The 15,332-nt window shown below is 42.1% G+C and overlaps 1 protein-coding gene across 1 annotated transcript in view; it reads left to right on the plus strand.

Moving 5' to 3' along the window:
• The first annotated feature begins 876 nt into the window (after positions 1–876).
• Positions 877–15,332, plus strand: part of LOC148011794 (uncharacterized) — a 39,124-nt gene continuing 24,668 nt past the window's right edge. The window contains exons 1-4 of the mRNA XM_087670519.1: positions 877–1,358; positions 1,979–2,076; positions 2,157–2,264; positions 2,416–2,563. Coding sequence (XP_087526645.1) covers positions 1,065–1,358; positions 1,979–2,076; positions 2,157–2,264; positions 2,416–2,563 — 648 coding nt within the window. The 5' untranslated portion in view covers positions 877–1,064. The remainder of the gene's footprint in view (positions 1,359–1,978; positions 2,077–2,156; positions 2,265–2,415; positions 2,564–15,332) is intronic.

The raw sequence follows: 15,332 nt of genomic DNA on the forward strand, positions 1-15,332 counted from the left end.
AAAGTTTTCTAAGGGTGACCATGTGAAACAGCTTTAGAGCTTGCATGCATGCTTGCTTTGGAGCCTGCATGATTGCTTATTGTCTATTTTGCACTCCTTTTGCAATCTATTTGTGCACACAAACATTGAGCTACATGCTGTGCGATTTCTCACCCTCACCTGCCACCACTCAAGAGAATGACAATCAAACTTCATTGGAACCCACACACCCATGCATTATCTGCCCGTACCCCATTTTCAATCCACTCACACCTATAGAGCCATTGAGACCCATGCCATGTGGCTTTTCACCCTCACCCTGTCTCAAACTTTGTAGGGAAGGCTTGCCACCCCTTCAACTATTTAAAAGTGGAGATATGTACAATCTTATTTTGAAGACTCTAATACAAGGGCCTGGGTATATGATACCTCTCTCTCTCTCTCTCTCTCTCTCTCTCTAATATTTAGTAATATATGTATATATTATTTTATATATACTTTCCTTTCGTTCTCTATCTTAGATTGTAATGTTATATTTCTTATGTATTAATAATTAATATGGGATAATAAATCTATATTACCCGAAATATGTATATTTTTAATTCTTCATGTTTTCGTATGGTCGAGATACACAAACTTGTCTTATGCACTAATCTATTTATAGGATTTTAATATCACTATATGTAAGGATATTGCTTATTTATTTGTATACAAGTAAATGTGTAAGTTAAATTTCCATGATGAAATTGAATAATATTTTTGATTTAGTTTTATATGCATCTTAGAATCATATTGAGAAAAAAACTAAATAACTTGGTATATTTATAAAACATGTTTATGCATGGATACATAAATACTTATACATATACAAAAGCTTTGGGTCTCTTACATCGCTAGGGGTATTTATCCATTTTTACATAATCGTTTAGCGCACTCCGTTTCCGTAAGGCCGCGGTGAGAGTTAAACCAGCCTGATGCTTCTTCCATCGATCTGCACGCTCGCTCCCTCGTTTTAGCGATCGGCAAACAGAGGGGCTCAGGACCATGACCGCCCGTTTCATTGACACAGCTCAATCGCCATATCTATGCCTGACTTCCAGATGCATCAACACGGGCCTCCTCCCGCACGGAGGGCATCCCCCTATGGGGAAACGATGGCTAGTGGCGCACCGGCGATGAAACCAGACATCGATCCTCCTCCAAAACCATGGCCTTTCCTGCCTGCTGTGGCCGTGCTGGTTGTTCTGGCCTTTGTGTCTCTGCAGTTTCTCTTACCAGTCACGCATGTTCGTCACCCTGCGGATCCTCATCGTAACTGGATTCCCGTGGAGGAACTCAGAAATAGGGTGTCTGAAGACAAGCATATCAACAAACCTCGTGTATGCATTTTCTTTATACGATGTTTTGCTCATCTTATGAGAAGCTGTGTGCTAGCTCTATGAAGCGAGGGATCACAAGTTGCTGCGTACAGCATTTAGAAGATCACCTTTTGCAGGAATGAAAGTGAGCCGTATGTCACTTAAATGATTTGTCTTTTCATTTACGGAAGAAATGTCGGCAGTAAAAGGGACATCTATAGATGCTGGATTGCCATTGATGACGAGAATGTCTCGGTTGTCTGTTTGGAGTTCAGTACCGTGGAGATGTTTGTTGGCATGCATTCTCTTGTGTTTTCTTTAACGTTACGTTGATATCTTTATTCCAAATCCGATGGAGTGAGTGCTGGACATCTATATGAGTACAATTGTCATTGATCAGTTAGTATTCTTTAAGAGTTCAGTAATGTGTAAAATGTTTATGTGCATCCATTCTCTTGTATTTCCTTTCAATGTTGCTTTGCAGTTTAAAACACAAAGATAACAGAAGAGAAAACAAGCCAGGATGTTGAAGCTTCTATTAGATATAGTTGCTTTCTTCCTGCGTTTACCTGAATACTACTTTGTACAGGAATGAATCAAATCTTGCAAATGGGATCTGACTTTGTCAATCTTTTCTTAAGGCCAATGAAGGCAAAGGGGCTCTGATAGTTACAGCAGCTAATGGAAGAGATCTTCGCGCTGTATCTGTGGTCCTAAACTCCACATTTGCTAACTCAAGGTTAGCAGTCTCTCTATCAGATGTGATCATCTCAGTTTAATGGCAAGGTGAGCTATACATCGGTTCCGTCTTTGTGACAGGCAGCCCAAGGAGTTGTACTTCTGTGTTGTTGTACCATCTGCTCTCTCTGATTCAGAAATACAGAATTTGAAAGCTATCTTCTCAGGTTTAAATCTTGAGGTTATCAGGTACCTTTCTGTCCATACTTGAGAATAGTTCTATCTTTGGATGTAAATAAATGTGAAGTGAGAATATGCTTTGAATGGTGCTTGCTGTTGTATCCATATTAAAATCTATTCTGTCAGCAGTTCCCAATACATCTTGTCCCTTTTGGAACAGAGACGCCTTCATTCTTGAAAATATTAAACATCTTATAGCAACAGAGAGTGCTAAGGATCAAGCATTGGAGTTGCTTCCATTTTACCTTCCAAACCTATTTCCCAGTTTCAAGCGGTTGATTTATTTGGAATCTGATTCTGTCATGCAGGTACACAATGCCTGTCACATCTGCACTTCTGAATTTTGAAAGAATTGATGCTTGCTTTGTTGAAACTCGAAATATACTTAGGGTGCTTAGTAGGGCTCTGGAGAGGTTGGCCATTCCCAATGTAATGTATATGAATCATTAGGGACTGAGTAGGGTCCTTACGAATCCTATATCGCAATTGGGATCATTCTCTACAAGTATTAATCATTGTGACTGGGTTAAGTATATATGTATATTTGGACTTCATCACAGCAGCCCACTTGAACTGCTATCCTGGGCCAGCAGAAAGTCTTACATTGCATGTAATACACATGTTGAGTCAGATGCTGTGCCATTCTCTCTCTGTTAACCCATTCTGTAACTATGTCCTGTGAGTTTGTGGCTGCGTGGACTCCAGACATTAGGTCCAAATGCAGCTAAAGAATCATACTGGCTAACTTGGAATTCTACAAATCAGCTGAGGCAAAATACAGACAGTAGAAACTTGGGCAGTTCACATCAGCAGTTGTTAACATTATGATCATCTCTTGCTTGTGAGGCCTGTCAGTGAGTCAGTGGAGCATATCAAGAGCTTGTTTGTGAGGTCTGCCATTGAGTCAGTGGAGCATATCAAGAGCTCTGAACTTTTGTTGGCCATTCGTTCATTTTAGTAATTCTCTGGGTCTTTTGGGTGCTCAATGGCTGCTGCCGAATTGTCTTTTAGACTTTCCTCATCAAGCATTCCATCCATGCCTATTTATAGACAGCCTGTCATTTTGGCAACCATGCAGTTTATGCTATACTAAGTTTTCTGACTTCTCTTTTTCGCTTATACACTTGTGTATTGTGATTCAGTGTGCTCAGTTCATTTGTGCTACTCTTTGATCTTTGAATGTGGGAGCTTTCACAGAAATTGGCTGGCAATGTCATAGAAGAGGCAATAGAGCAGAGAAAGAGATGAAAGGCTGCAAAAATAGCAGGATAAGATGGTGTCACCTGCTGATGCTAGTCAGCAGTCCTCTGGCTTGGACTGCTTGTGGGATGTTTCTGTTAGAAGTGGATGTAGTGATGGAAGCGTGGAAAAACTGCTGAACACAAAGAGACAAAGGAAAGAGAAAGAGAAACGCTGCAAAAGAAAAGAACACTGCACAAGGAATTCAGAAGCAAAGAGATGCTCGGGAAATGGAATCCATCAAAAAAGATATGAGACTATATGGAACCAATGTGAGTCATCGGCTGTGAAGGCACTAGCACTTGCTCCTCTCCCTCCACTAGAACCAATTGGGTGATGAATGATCAATGAATGTGGAGGAGAAGCCTGAATAACTAGGCAAAAATAACACCGGCCAGCAATAAATGCTAAAATGACCATCATAAAATGCCAAGAAAAGTGCCCAAATAATTAGGATAATATCCTGGTGCCCCAACCCATTGACATGCACAGACTCAACCAGACATAACTGCTAACACCCTCTCTCAGATCATGGATGATTTGATACAATACAATATACAATGATAGTCCCATGATAGTACATACAAGAAGGACCACCAAAGTAGAACCATTGATACCCAAGTAGTGGGTGCGCAAGCCACCACCAAGGTGCCTCGGAGAGAACCTGATGTCGATGTTGATCATATCAACTCCTGTAAATAGAGAAAGATCATAGCAACTCTCAATATTTGTCAATAATGTTGCGCAATATTATATAAGACCAGCTTGTCAAAAATGTCTCTGAACATATGTGACCATGGATTCCTCGCCTTTGGTGTTCCCTTGTGTGAGCTCAAGCTCTCTGTCAAATAATTAGCTCATCATGAATCTGGATGCCAATCCCAGCTCCAAGATTTGAACCTTCTAAACTTCGATTGGTGTATCAGGGAAACCCTTCTCTGGAACCTGTGTACCTGTATACTTGGATAGATGAGGGTCACCTACCCCATCTCACCACCCTCTTGCACTCTCTCTCTCTCTGGCACTGGAGAGTTGTGAGGGATGATTCCATCACTTGCACTAGTAGCTTGGAAAAGGGAGGCCCTTGCAGCTATCGTCGGGGCCACATAGATGGAGCCTAAACCAAGACCCGGAGAAGAAGTCTCGTCGAGAGCGGCATCACCTGTCGTCACCGTCCGCATCGGCTCCTGTTGTAAAGTTGCTAATGTCGTGCAATCCTTTCGGAGATGGCGCTTCTGCCATAATAATAGCATTGAGACTTCTTCTTTGGCCATGTGGCACCCCTTTTGGAAACTGGAACATCTGAAGAACCAAGAGATAGCATCCTTTCAAAACCCGAAAGCTGGACATAGCAAGTCTCCAACATAACACTTGTGGATGAGTAAAGAATATTTGCATGCTAACCATTAGGAGATGCCGGAGGAGCCATCATGAAGGAGATACTGAGAATATGAAGAAAGGAAAGGGATCTTCAAAGAGAAAAGTATGCCAAAATTATAGACTCACAAGCATTGCACTAGTTCCAAGTAGGAAAGAAAGCACATAGAGAAAAGATCAACAATAACCAGAGTGTAGTGATGAGAATACGACAACCGCATGCACATGAACCCTCTATAAATGGACCAAAAATAACCAGAACTAGCGTGAAAATACAGTCGCCCAGCCTTGCACAGGAGCAAATAGCCAAAATGTAGGTGCTGATTAGTTAATTGCAGGCAGCAGACTCCAAAATGTAGATTTTGAAGGGTTAGCAATAGGTCCCTAGCCTTGAAATAGGCTCAAAAAGCTGAAAAGGAAATGGCAGTCTACACAACACGGAGGAAATGGGCTGAAAATGATCAAAAGATGGCTACATCAGTTGTAGCAGTTAGAATAGGTCCAATCAGCAGAGGAAAAGTCAAAACTCAGACTTCAAATAGCATAAAACAGCAGCAGGAATAATGATCCCGCTCTCTAATACCATGTTAGAAGTGGATGCAGTGATGGAAGCATGGAAAAACTGTTGTGATAACTTGGTGAACACAAGAGACAAAGGAAAGAGAAAGAGAAACACTGCAAAAGAAAAGAATGCTGCACAAGGAACTCAAAAGCAAAGAGATACTTGGGAAATGGAATCCATGTACCAAGATATGAGATATTAGAGAACCAATGTGAGTTATTGGCTGTGAAGGCACTAGCACTTGCTCCTCTCCCTCCACCAGAACCAATTAGGTGATGAATGATCAATGAATGTGGAGGAGAGGCTTGAATAAATAGGTAAAAATAATGCCATAAATCATGTCAGGTTGGCCAGCAATAAATGCTAAAATGACCATCATAAAATGCTAGGAAAAATGCCCAAATAATTAGGATAATATCTTGGTGCCCTAGCCCATTGAGATGCATAGACTTAGCCATGAACTGACATATTTGCTAACAACTTCATAGGCATTGCATTGGTTGTTAGTCATAGTATGTTACTCAACAAAGGGTTAGTTAACTTTAAACCTATTTTTTAGCTCATTAGGAATCCCACAAAAACTCAAATATAAATGGACCTTCAATGTTTGGGTGCCCACACTTAATACACCCAAGGTGTTTGTGCACCACCCAAGACAACCCAAGCACCACCCAAGAGAGTTGGTTGCCTCATGTGACTATAAATAGGGGTCTATCTGACCACTTTGCATATCCAGATCCTCTTGCATCCCTTGTCTCTCTAGTCTGCCAAACAACTTCAGTTGTTGCAGTGACTTTTAGAGGCTTTCTACACTTGCATTCGGTTACAATTGCTGTCCCTCCTTTCTATTGCTACAGCCCCTACTTGAGTGTTCCCAACTATTGCCTTAATCATTATGAATTGGTTGATTGCTGCCTTTTCAACCCTACAAGCTGCCTTGCTATTGTTCATTGTCTAGAGCACTTTTTCAGCATCAGCCTGATCTGCATTTGTATTTATAGTAGGTTATTTCTGAGTTTTCAGCTATTTTGTATATCATCCTTTGCTCCGATTGGTGGTTAGTACACTCAAGATTGGTCTTCAATGGATGATACACTTTTGATACCTCCTTGGGCCCACTCCGTTGAGAGTCTCGGCTGTTGGATTGCTTTGCCTTTGAGCATTGTGTACATTTGCTCATTTACATTCAATATTCATTCATTCATTCACTAGATTTTACTCTTTTACCCATTTTTATGTTTTTGTCTAACTTATTTTGTTTTAGTCTTGTTTATACATTTAGGTTTTCTTAGTGTAAACCCTAGCATATCTTTATATGGTATTAGAGCTAGTGGTCTATTAAAGAGTATCCTGTGGCTATCATGAAGGCTTGATTTTTGTAAGATACGAAAGTGACATGTAAGTAACTCAAAATGGCTGAGATACCTTACTCTTGGGAAACTATGGTATCTTCTTAGGCTTCTCTTCATTGGAGACCTTGAGATGGCATTATCCACTCAACTAGGATAACATATCCTCTCCCTCATCTTGAATAGATATTGAGGAGATGTTGGATGTGAAATTCATAGAGTACTTGTAGAAGAGATGGCTTGACCATACTTCTCTTTCAATACTTTGTACTCCATCAAGAGTTGCACATTAGTCAAAGTATCCAGTTGGTGAGGTTGGCCACCTCTCCACTCAAGGAGGACACACCACATTCGGCACAATTGGTGAATCCTCCTCTTCATCACAACTAGGCTCGCTATTAGGTTCATATAATCCTTGTGATTTGCATGAATTGAAACCCTTCTTTGTTATTCCTTTTGTTGTGCAAGATCCAGTTGTAAGTGACCATGGAGATCATGACCGTTATTACTTAGTCAATGTCCATAGGGGATGACACTAGCCTTCTTGGTGGAAAGGGTGGTAATGACTTAATTAAACACTAATTATAGTAAGCATGAAATTCACATAAATTGAAATGAAATTTGCCAATTAATCTTGGACAATGGACTGTTGTGGTATTTCTTTAGCTTTAATTGAATTTAGGTGAAGTAGATTGAGATTGCTCTCCAATCTCCTTCAATTTCCCATGCCCCTTGCTTCCTGGCATGGACAATAAGTCTTCAATTTAATTTCCCCCTTGATTCTTGGGAATTGGTCTCCCATTCACCCCTTGGGCGAGAAATTTGGCTCCAAACTCAATTATGGTTGGGAGGACTCTTGAAATAATTTGAATTTCCCCAAATTCAGCGACTAAATTCCAAGTCCTAGACCTCAATTTCTAAGCATGCTTCCCAAGGTGGCTATCAAATTTTTGTTGTAAATTAATTTGGCTGAGATCCTTTAAGGCAATTTGAAAAATGGTTGGGAGAATAGAGAGGAAGCTGCCACAGAGAGAGAGAGAATTCAGGGATTTGCCACTAGAAATTAGTTAAATGGAGCTACTATCTTTGTTTTAATGGATTCACAGCAGCAATTGGAGCATGAGAGGTTGTAATCTTCAGGAGAAAGTGCATTAACAGCACTTGCCAGCTGCCTAAGGTCATGAATATGTGGTTGTCTTCACCAAAATGGTCTCCAATGATTGGGAAATAGCTCCAAGAGCAAGTGGCAACTGTCCAACACCTCTCCCCAACAGGCCACAATTTGAAAAAATTCAGTTTTTCTCTCTCTTCTCCAGCCCCAAACAGCCCTCCCCTTATCCGTTTTTCAGCAATTTTCAGCCCAATTAATTAATTTTCAGAATATTAATTTTGAAAATTGGCTAGGCCAATTTGCCACCCAAGCTGTCATGAGTTTTTATTGGCCCTAGAAGTGGCATTAGTTAATCAATTAGTGTCAAGAAAAGTGATGGGCTAGTATGCACGCACACCATGTCAGAGAAATAATAGGGTTTATGAGGAGAAACATAGTGTGTACGGCAAATTTTGAGAGAAAAAGACTTAGAAACTCATAAGAAGACGAATGATGAACATTGAATCACGCTGAATAGATAAAGTTGGTACAATGGAGCAAAAGCTCGAAGATGATTGCACTGTCTTGACTGATTAGACGGCAGTATTTGTAGGGAATCTGCATGTGAAGGGAGCAAATCGCAGTCCTTTGGGTAGTAGGGTATAGAAGATAAATGTTGCATGATTGTAGAGGGAGTTGTTGCCTAGGTGCTAGGGTGGCAGCAAGAGTTGAAAACACACAATAATGATGAAGATAATTTGCTGTACCAATTGAGGGAGGAGTCAAACTAGCAAATGCAGTAGTAGGGATGATGAAGAATAGACCACGAGGCTGAAAACACAGCAATTTGGAGTGTTTGATGGCGAACTTCTTGAGTACATAAGTGGATGGGACTTAAAACACATTGGTAGGATATCGAGGATACCATCTCTACATTGATTAAGAGATAGATGTTAGAAACTAGATTGTAGAATGGATCTATTACTTCTACGACTTCTCCTACTTCTACTTCTATTGCTACTCCTTTATGGCTTGAGCTTTTGCCTAGTCCACATTCTTTATTATCTACTCTTATTTCAAAAAATGAGGATTCCATTGATAAGCTGGTAAAGAATGGAGGATTTGTAGATTAAATTTTCTAAGCAGGAAGATTCGAAGAGAGCTAGCCCTTCACACTCTCTACTTAGGAATACTTCTGTGCACATAGATACATATGGCATGATAGTCCTAATCATGAGCACAGAGATTGTGAAACATTTGGGGATGTTATGCAAAAGAATCTAGTTTTAGCAAGATGGAAAGATTTGTAAAACTATGATAGGTAAGACTATTGCTATCAACTTTGGGTTGAGCTAAAACACGCTTTTTAGTTGATTAGCATTCTTAAACAAGCCCCAAAACACAATTAATTAATAAAAAATCCTAAAAAGGGGAGCGGCCCAAGAGAGTTTTAGTGGTCTCCCAAAAACCCTGATTCTTTGGGTCACACTTCAACATCTATAAATAGACAGGTTGCCCCCATGGAGCCTTATTCTCGTCTGTGCAGTTTTCACACCTTTGAGTGCAGATTCTAGCCATCAGTCCACATAGAAGTGGCTCGTTGCCACACCTGCTGCTGCTTTTGCTCCTCCAATGTGTAGGCGACAGCTAGGAGTTCCTTCATCTCCATCATCAGGCAACTTGCTGTTGTGTTTGGACCTATTCTACACTTGGCGACAATTGGCGATTGTATCCATAGCTTGCGTTTGTTGTCTTCTTCCTAGGCGACAGCTTCCTCCATCAAGTGACAGCTCCTCCACACCAAGTGATAGCCGCTAGCCCTCTTCATCATCTGTCCAGCTTGCGTTTGGTTCTCCAGGTTCTCCTAACACCTGCGTTTGTTGCATCCTCTCCATCCTACACTCCGACTGGTGGCCACAGACTTGGGATCTGCCTTCGGTGGATGTTACTCTCCGACACTTTGCTCTGCCCTTGAGTATTTGTACACTCTTACATTCATTTGCAGTATTCATTCACTTCAGAGTTGTGTTCTCTCCTTTCTTCTCTTTGTGTTTGAGTTTCCGTGTTTGAGTTTTGAGTTTTGCGTTTAGGGTTCGAGTTTTGCTTTTTGTGTCTGTGTCTCTCTTTGTGTTTTTGTCGTGTTAGTACACTGTGTGTTTCCTCAATGCAAACCCTAGTAGTTTTCTTCACATGGTATTAGAGCCAATGCTCTTGTAAAGAGTATCGTGTGGATAGTGTTCTTCATCATTGGAGGCCTTGAGACGACATTATGGACCCGGTGAGGAGGACGACACTCCACATTCACTTTCATCTTCTTTTTCTACTCCTATTTTAGATTTCACCCAAATGATAGAGGAGTACTATCGCAACAAGTATGGTGATGTTTACACCCCTTCTACCAGTTTTACTACCACATTTGGACCTGTTGGTGAGGCTGGCCACCTCTCCGATCATGGAGGATATACCGCACTCGGAATGTCTAGCAATCCATGTTTATCATCTCAGCCAAGTCCAATGTCAAGTTTGTACAATCCTTTTGAGTTGCATGAATCAAAACCCTCGCCTGTTTCTTCTTTTGAGGTACAGGATCCGAATGGTTTTGCGTATGTGAACTTGAATAGAGGGGGTTCTTGAAGCAAACGTAATTCAGGTACATCTATAGCTTGTGTTTCATTTGAGCATGTAACACACACTTCTCAATTCCCTCCCATCCCACCCTCTTCTATATCACACCTTGATCACTTCATCATCTTTCCAAAACCTTGGATTACACTCCACATCCGCATAACACATACTAGGGGTTGGATCTTCCATCTCCGCTCCTAGCACTCTCTCATTCTCTACCCCATTCTCTCTCTTTGCACCTTGGTACTTTATTAGGGGAAATGTTACCCTTTAATATAGTGCCTCTTACCTTTCTGCAAATGAGTATACCCATAGTACCAGGGATGACTGTGATGGGCATCCCCCTCACTATCCCCAGATTCACATCTCACATGACCACTTAGATGCAGGGGTTTCCATCTTCAGCGTATGGTGCGTCTTCACACTCTCCTTGGGTTATACCTACGCAAGGATTCCCATCTTCTACTCCATGTGTTTCCATCCCACCTCCTTGGGTTACTCATGTGGCTACCATGCCTATGCCTAGTCAGCCTATCCCTACCTATGGATCCACCTTGCACACTATATGCATGCTTGGTGGACACTCTAGGGTCCATAGTGCACTTCACTCTCCCATCTTACCCCCATTACACTTTTTCACACTACCCATCTCTGAGCACTACCACTCCTGTTGAAACAGACAAGAATGCCTCTATGGATAAGAATAGTTTTAACGGGTCGAATTTCACCACTTGGTCAAAATTCATGCAACAAGTGTTTGAGTCTTAGGGTATTTGGGACCTCGGCATTGGTCTAGAGCCTTTGCCCTCAACTAGCTCACCTTGACTACATCTGTCAATGGAGAGTGTGTAATGCCACAACCAATGTTGAGCTGATGCAAGGATTGCTTCTTGAGTTTCACTCTTAGTTACAGTACTTCCCGCTCGCGTTAGAGCGTTGGAGTCACCTTCTTGACCGCTATGCAGCCCGAGATCGTACTCGGCGCATTAATCTCCACTTTGAGCTTCAAGAGTTCTCTATTAAGGAAGGGGATGATTTGAAAGTCACGTTGGCTGAATATAGGCGGTTACTCGCCAAGTTCGCCACTACTGGCTCTCCAAAGTTAGACGATGATTAGGTTACCTTCTTCTTGAATAAGTTGCTAAAAAAATACTTTAATTTCATTCAACACATTATCTCGCAACCTTGATTGTTAACCTTCTATGAGTTTGAGTGCTAGTTCTTGCATTACGCGAGGTTGCATGATTAAGTCCACAAAAAATCCTCATCACAGTTTATTCATAGTAGAGGGGGTTGGTTGCCTCTTCCTCGGGAGGAAAAACTAATAGTGGTAAGAACTCGCAAGATGCAAAGGCAAGCCAATCAAAGGGTGACTCCTCTTTCTTGGATGGAACCAAAGAACCTAGACCTATTTGGTAGCAAATTCCTAAGACAAATCAGTTTTGCACACACTGCTAGAGAGCAAGCCATGTGGATGGGGAGTGTTGCTTCAAGGCCCAAGGTCTTGCACCTAAAAAGCCATAGCAAACCGCTGCGATTGTACAGTCCAGTGGGGCTACGTTTTCCACTCTTGTTTCATCTGCTCCTTTTTCACCCATTGCTGCTGCTGGACATGTGGCTTGAGTGCACTCTCAATAGATAGTCTTTTTCACTACCCTCGAGGGCCTAGTTGATTGGTCTGCAGGTTCTGATACGTTGCACTTCATGCATTCATCTCACCTTTCTCTCCACCTTATTAGGCGTTCCCTTGGCAGAGCCTTGCTACTGGATGTACGTGATGGTGGACATCTTCTTAGACTAGTATGTCTCTAGGTCCTTTAGGATACCCTAGGTCAGCCTAGCATCCATTTTTTTGCACTCTTAGAGTCGGGCCTGAAGGATTCATTGTCCTTAGCTTTTCCATTCTTACGTCTGTCATTGCATTTACTCACACATATACACATTCATTGCATTGTCTTTTCAGTTAGATTTTCTCTCTGCTATGTTTTGCTATGGAGCATCTCACCACTGATCTTTGTGTTTGCAGATTCTCATCTCATTTGCAGGGTTTTGTCTTTCAGTGTAAAGCTAACTTGTAGATTGCTTTGGTTCTACTTGGGCTTGAGACGTGGGGACGTGCACCGTCCTTTTCATGGTTTCATCATCCTAGGAGTGATTGTTTTTCTTCTCTCATGGAAGTTTCCCCTCCCTAGGTGGATTGTGCAACATCTCTCTCGATGTTATCATAACGGTGACTTCTACCTTGCTCTTCCAACGGGGTGCTTCATCCATTTCCTTTTCATAATCTTCTTCCATTTCTTATGGTTCTTGGCACCACACGAAGACCGACATTAGGCTCCTTTTCCTTCTTCGGCATCCACATCCAGGTTGAGAGGGGTTTCCTACCCTTCTTGGTATTCTATAGGCTTCAGCACTTTGTCTTCGACATCGGCTTCTTTCCCCTGTTGTACTTTTCCTTTTGCATTGCATGATTTCATCATCTTTGTACTAGGGCGCTTGGGCAAGTGAACTATTTTCCCTGCTTTGCATCTCATTGTGCAGAGGACCACTTGAGCGGATCCTAAGCTATTTCCATTGGCGGCTGTTGTCACTACACCACCATACTCCTTCATCACATGGATACCTTATCACCTATTTTTCCTCGTCATTGACATCCTTGAGTGGATGGGTAAGCTTTTATTGTTTTGTGATGTGTTGGGTGTATCCTCCCTACGCCCATCTTCCAGGTCACCATTACTCAATCGACCGCATCCCATAAAATTCAACTCACAAAAAAAAAAAGTTCAATGTGGTTCCATCTGCCTTTGTAGGGCTTGGTAGGCCACTGGGCAGTTGACATGCACTCTTTGTCCGATAGCTTGTCCTCTCTGGGGTGATTGCTTGGACTCCCTTGGTAAGATAACCATCACTGCTGTAATCTTGGTAGGCCACTGGGCAACTGACGTGTACCTTTTGTCCGATACCCTAGTTGCTTTGGGGTGGGACGCCTTGGGGTTGTGAAGGAAACTGCTAGGGTTTGCACTGAGGGGACACAGAGTGTATGACCACGACAGAAACACACAGACACAAACATAGACATAGAGGGCAAAACTCAAACCCTAAACGCAAAACTCAAAAAACTCAAACCCTAAACGCAAAACTCAAATCTCAAACACAAACAGAAGAAGGGAGAGAGAGAATACAATTCTGAAGTGAATGAATGCTGTAAATGAATGTAAGAGTGTACAGTGTGCTCAAGGGCAGAGCAATGTCGGAGTGTGGTGTCCATCGAAGACGGGATCCCAAGTCTGTGAACATGAGTCGGAGTGTAGGAGTTCTAAATAGTGAATGGCAGCAGGCTGGTCACCAAAACGCAGCAGTTTGGAGGCTGGAAACTGGTAAACGCAGTAGTGTACCACTAATTGGAGGCTGGAAACTGTGCACAGTCTGCTGTAAATAGCAGGCTGAAACAGTGTCTGAGAGTATCAGGGCCTGCAATGCTGAAAACCCAGGCTGACTGGCCCTGGAGATGATGGACAGCAGGTTGAACAACAGTTTGGGACAGTCTGGAGCAGTCGCCAGCAGCTGAGAGCTGTCGCCTATAGCAATGGATAGGTTGAAGATAATGTGGTTGCAGTCGATGGCTGGACAGTAGATGGAGGCGGACTGTAGGCTGGAAACTGGGTGCCAACAGTAGCAGAGGGTGTGTGGGCTGGTGTAACTTGCAAAAACAAGGATGATGGCTGAATGGGGGCAGCCTGTCTATTTATAGATATGGAAGGGCACCCCAAAAATTGGGGTTCCCACTAAACTCTCTCGAACCACTCCCCATTTTAGGGTTTCCACTGAACTCTCTCGAACTGCTCCCCATTTTAGGGTTTTACTCTAAAATAGCATTTTTAGTGTATTTTGGGGCTGTTTAAGAGGCTAATCAGCAAGTAATGCATATTTTAGCTCAACACCCCCTCTCAGGTCCAAAACTGAGCTGAAAGGTTAGGCTAGCCATTGTGATGTTTATGTATCCCAAGGCGTCCCACCCCAAAGCAGCCAAGGCATCGGACGAAGGGTGCACATCGGCTGCCCAGTGGCCTACCAAGACTACAGAGATGATGGTTTGAAAATTTGGGGCTTTTGATCGAAATTATCAAATTTGTGCCATGAATGCTTTTGGAGCAAAAATTGCAGTCAAATTTTGGGGATTTCACATGTAATTGGTGCCTTGGCCTCTAAATGTGGCTATAATTGCTTGTGGAGTGCAACAATAGACACTCTCTAATTCAGAAAATCCATTTGCAGATCTGTAATTTGTGCAATCTTCTGATTTTCGCTGCTGGTTGGTACTTGCAGTGTACCGTGGTCACTTGTGTGACATTTGGGCTCGCATTTGGTGACTCGAGTCAATTTAGTGCTGCAAATTATGGCTGGAAAGAGTGATAGCAACATTCTTTTACACATCAAGAAGCTTGAGGGTGCACATAATTTTGCACTATGGCAAAAACAATGCTACAATGTCTTGGTGCAGAAGAAACAGGCGAAGCCCATCAAAGCGAAGGGAATAAAACCAGCAAATATGGAACAAGAAGAGTGGGATGATTTGGATGAGCTCGCATGCTCTACCATTGAGCTCTCAGTGTTAGACAACTTGCTCTTTAACATTGAGAAGCTGAATTCAGCATATGCAATGTGGCAAAGACTTGAAGAATTGTATGCTCAGAAAAGTGTAGCCAACAAGGTTTATTGACTGAAAAAGTTAATGGACTTTCACATGAAGAAAGGTCTAGCCATGTTTGCACATTTGAATGAGTTCAACTCAATTTTTAGTCAACTGATTGCTTTGGATTTCTATATTGATGATG

This window comes from Lygodium microphyllum, chromosome 28 (genome assembly GCF_053477565.2).
Source record: "Lygodium microphyllum isolate KBCC chromosome 28, Lygodium_microphyllum_v1.1.10, whole genome shotgun sequence".
Lineage (NCBI taxonomy): Eukaryota > Viridiplantae > Streptophyta > Polypodiopsida > Schizaeales > Lygodiaceae > Lygodium > Lygodium microphyllum.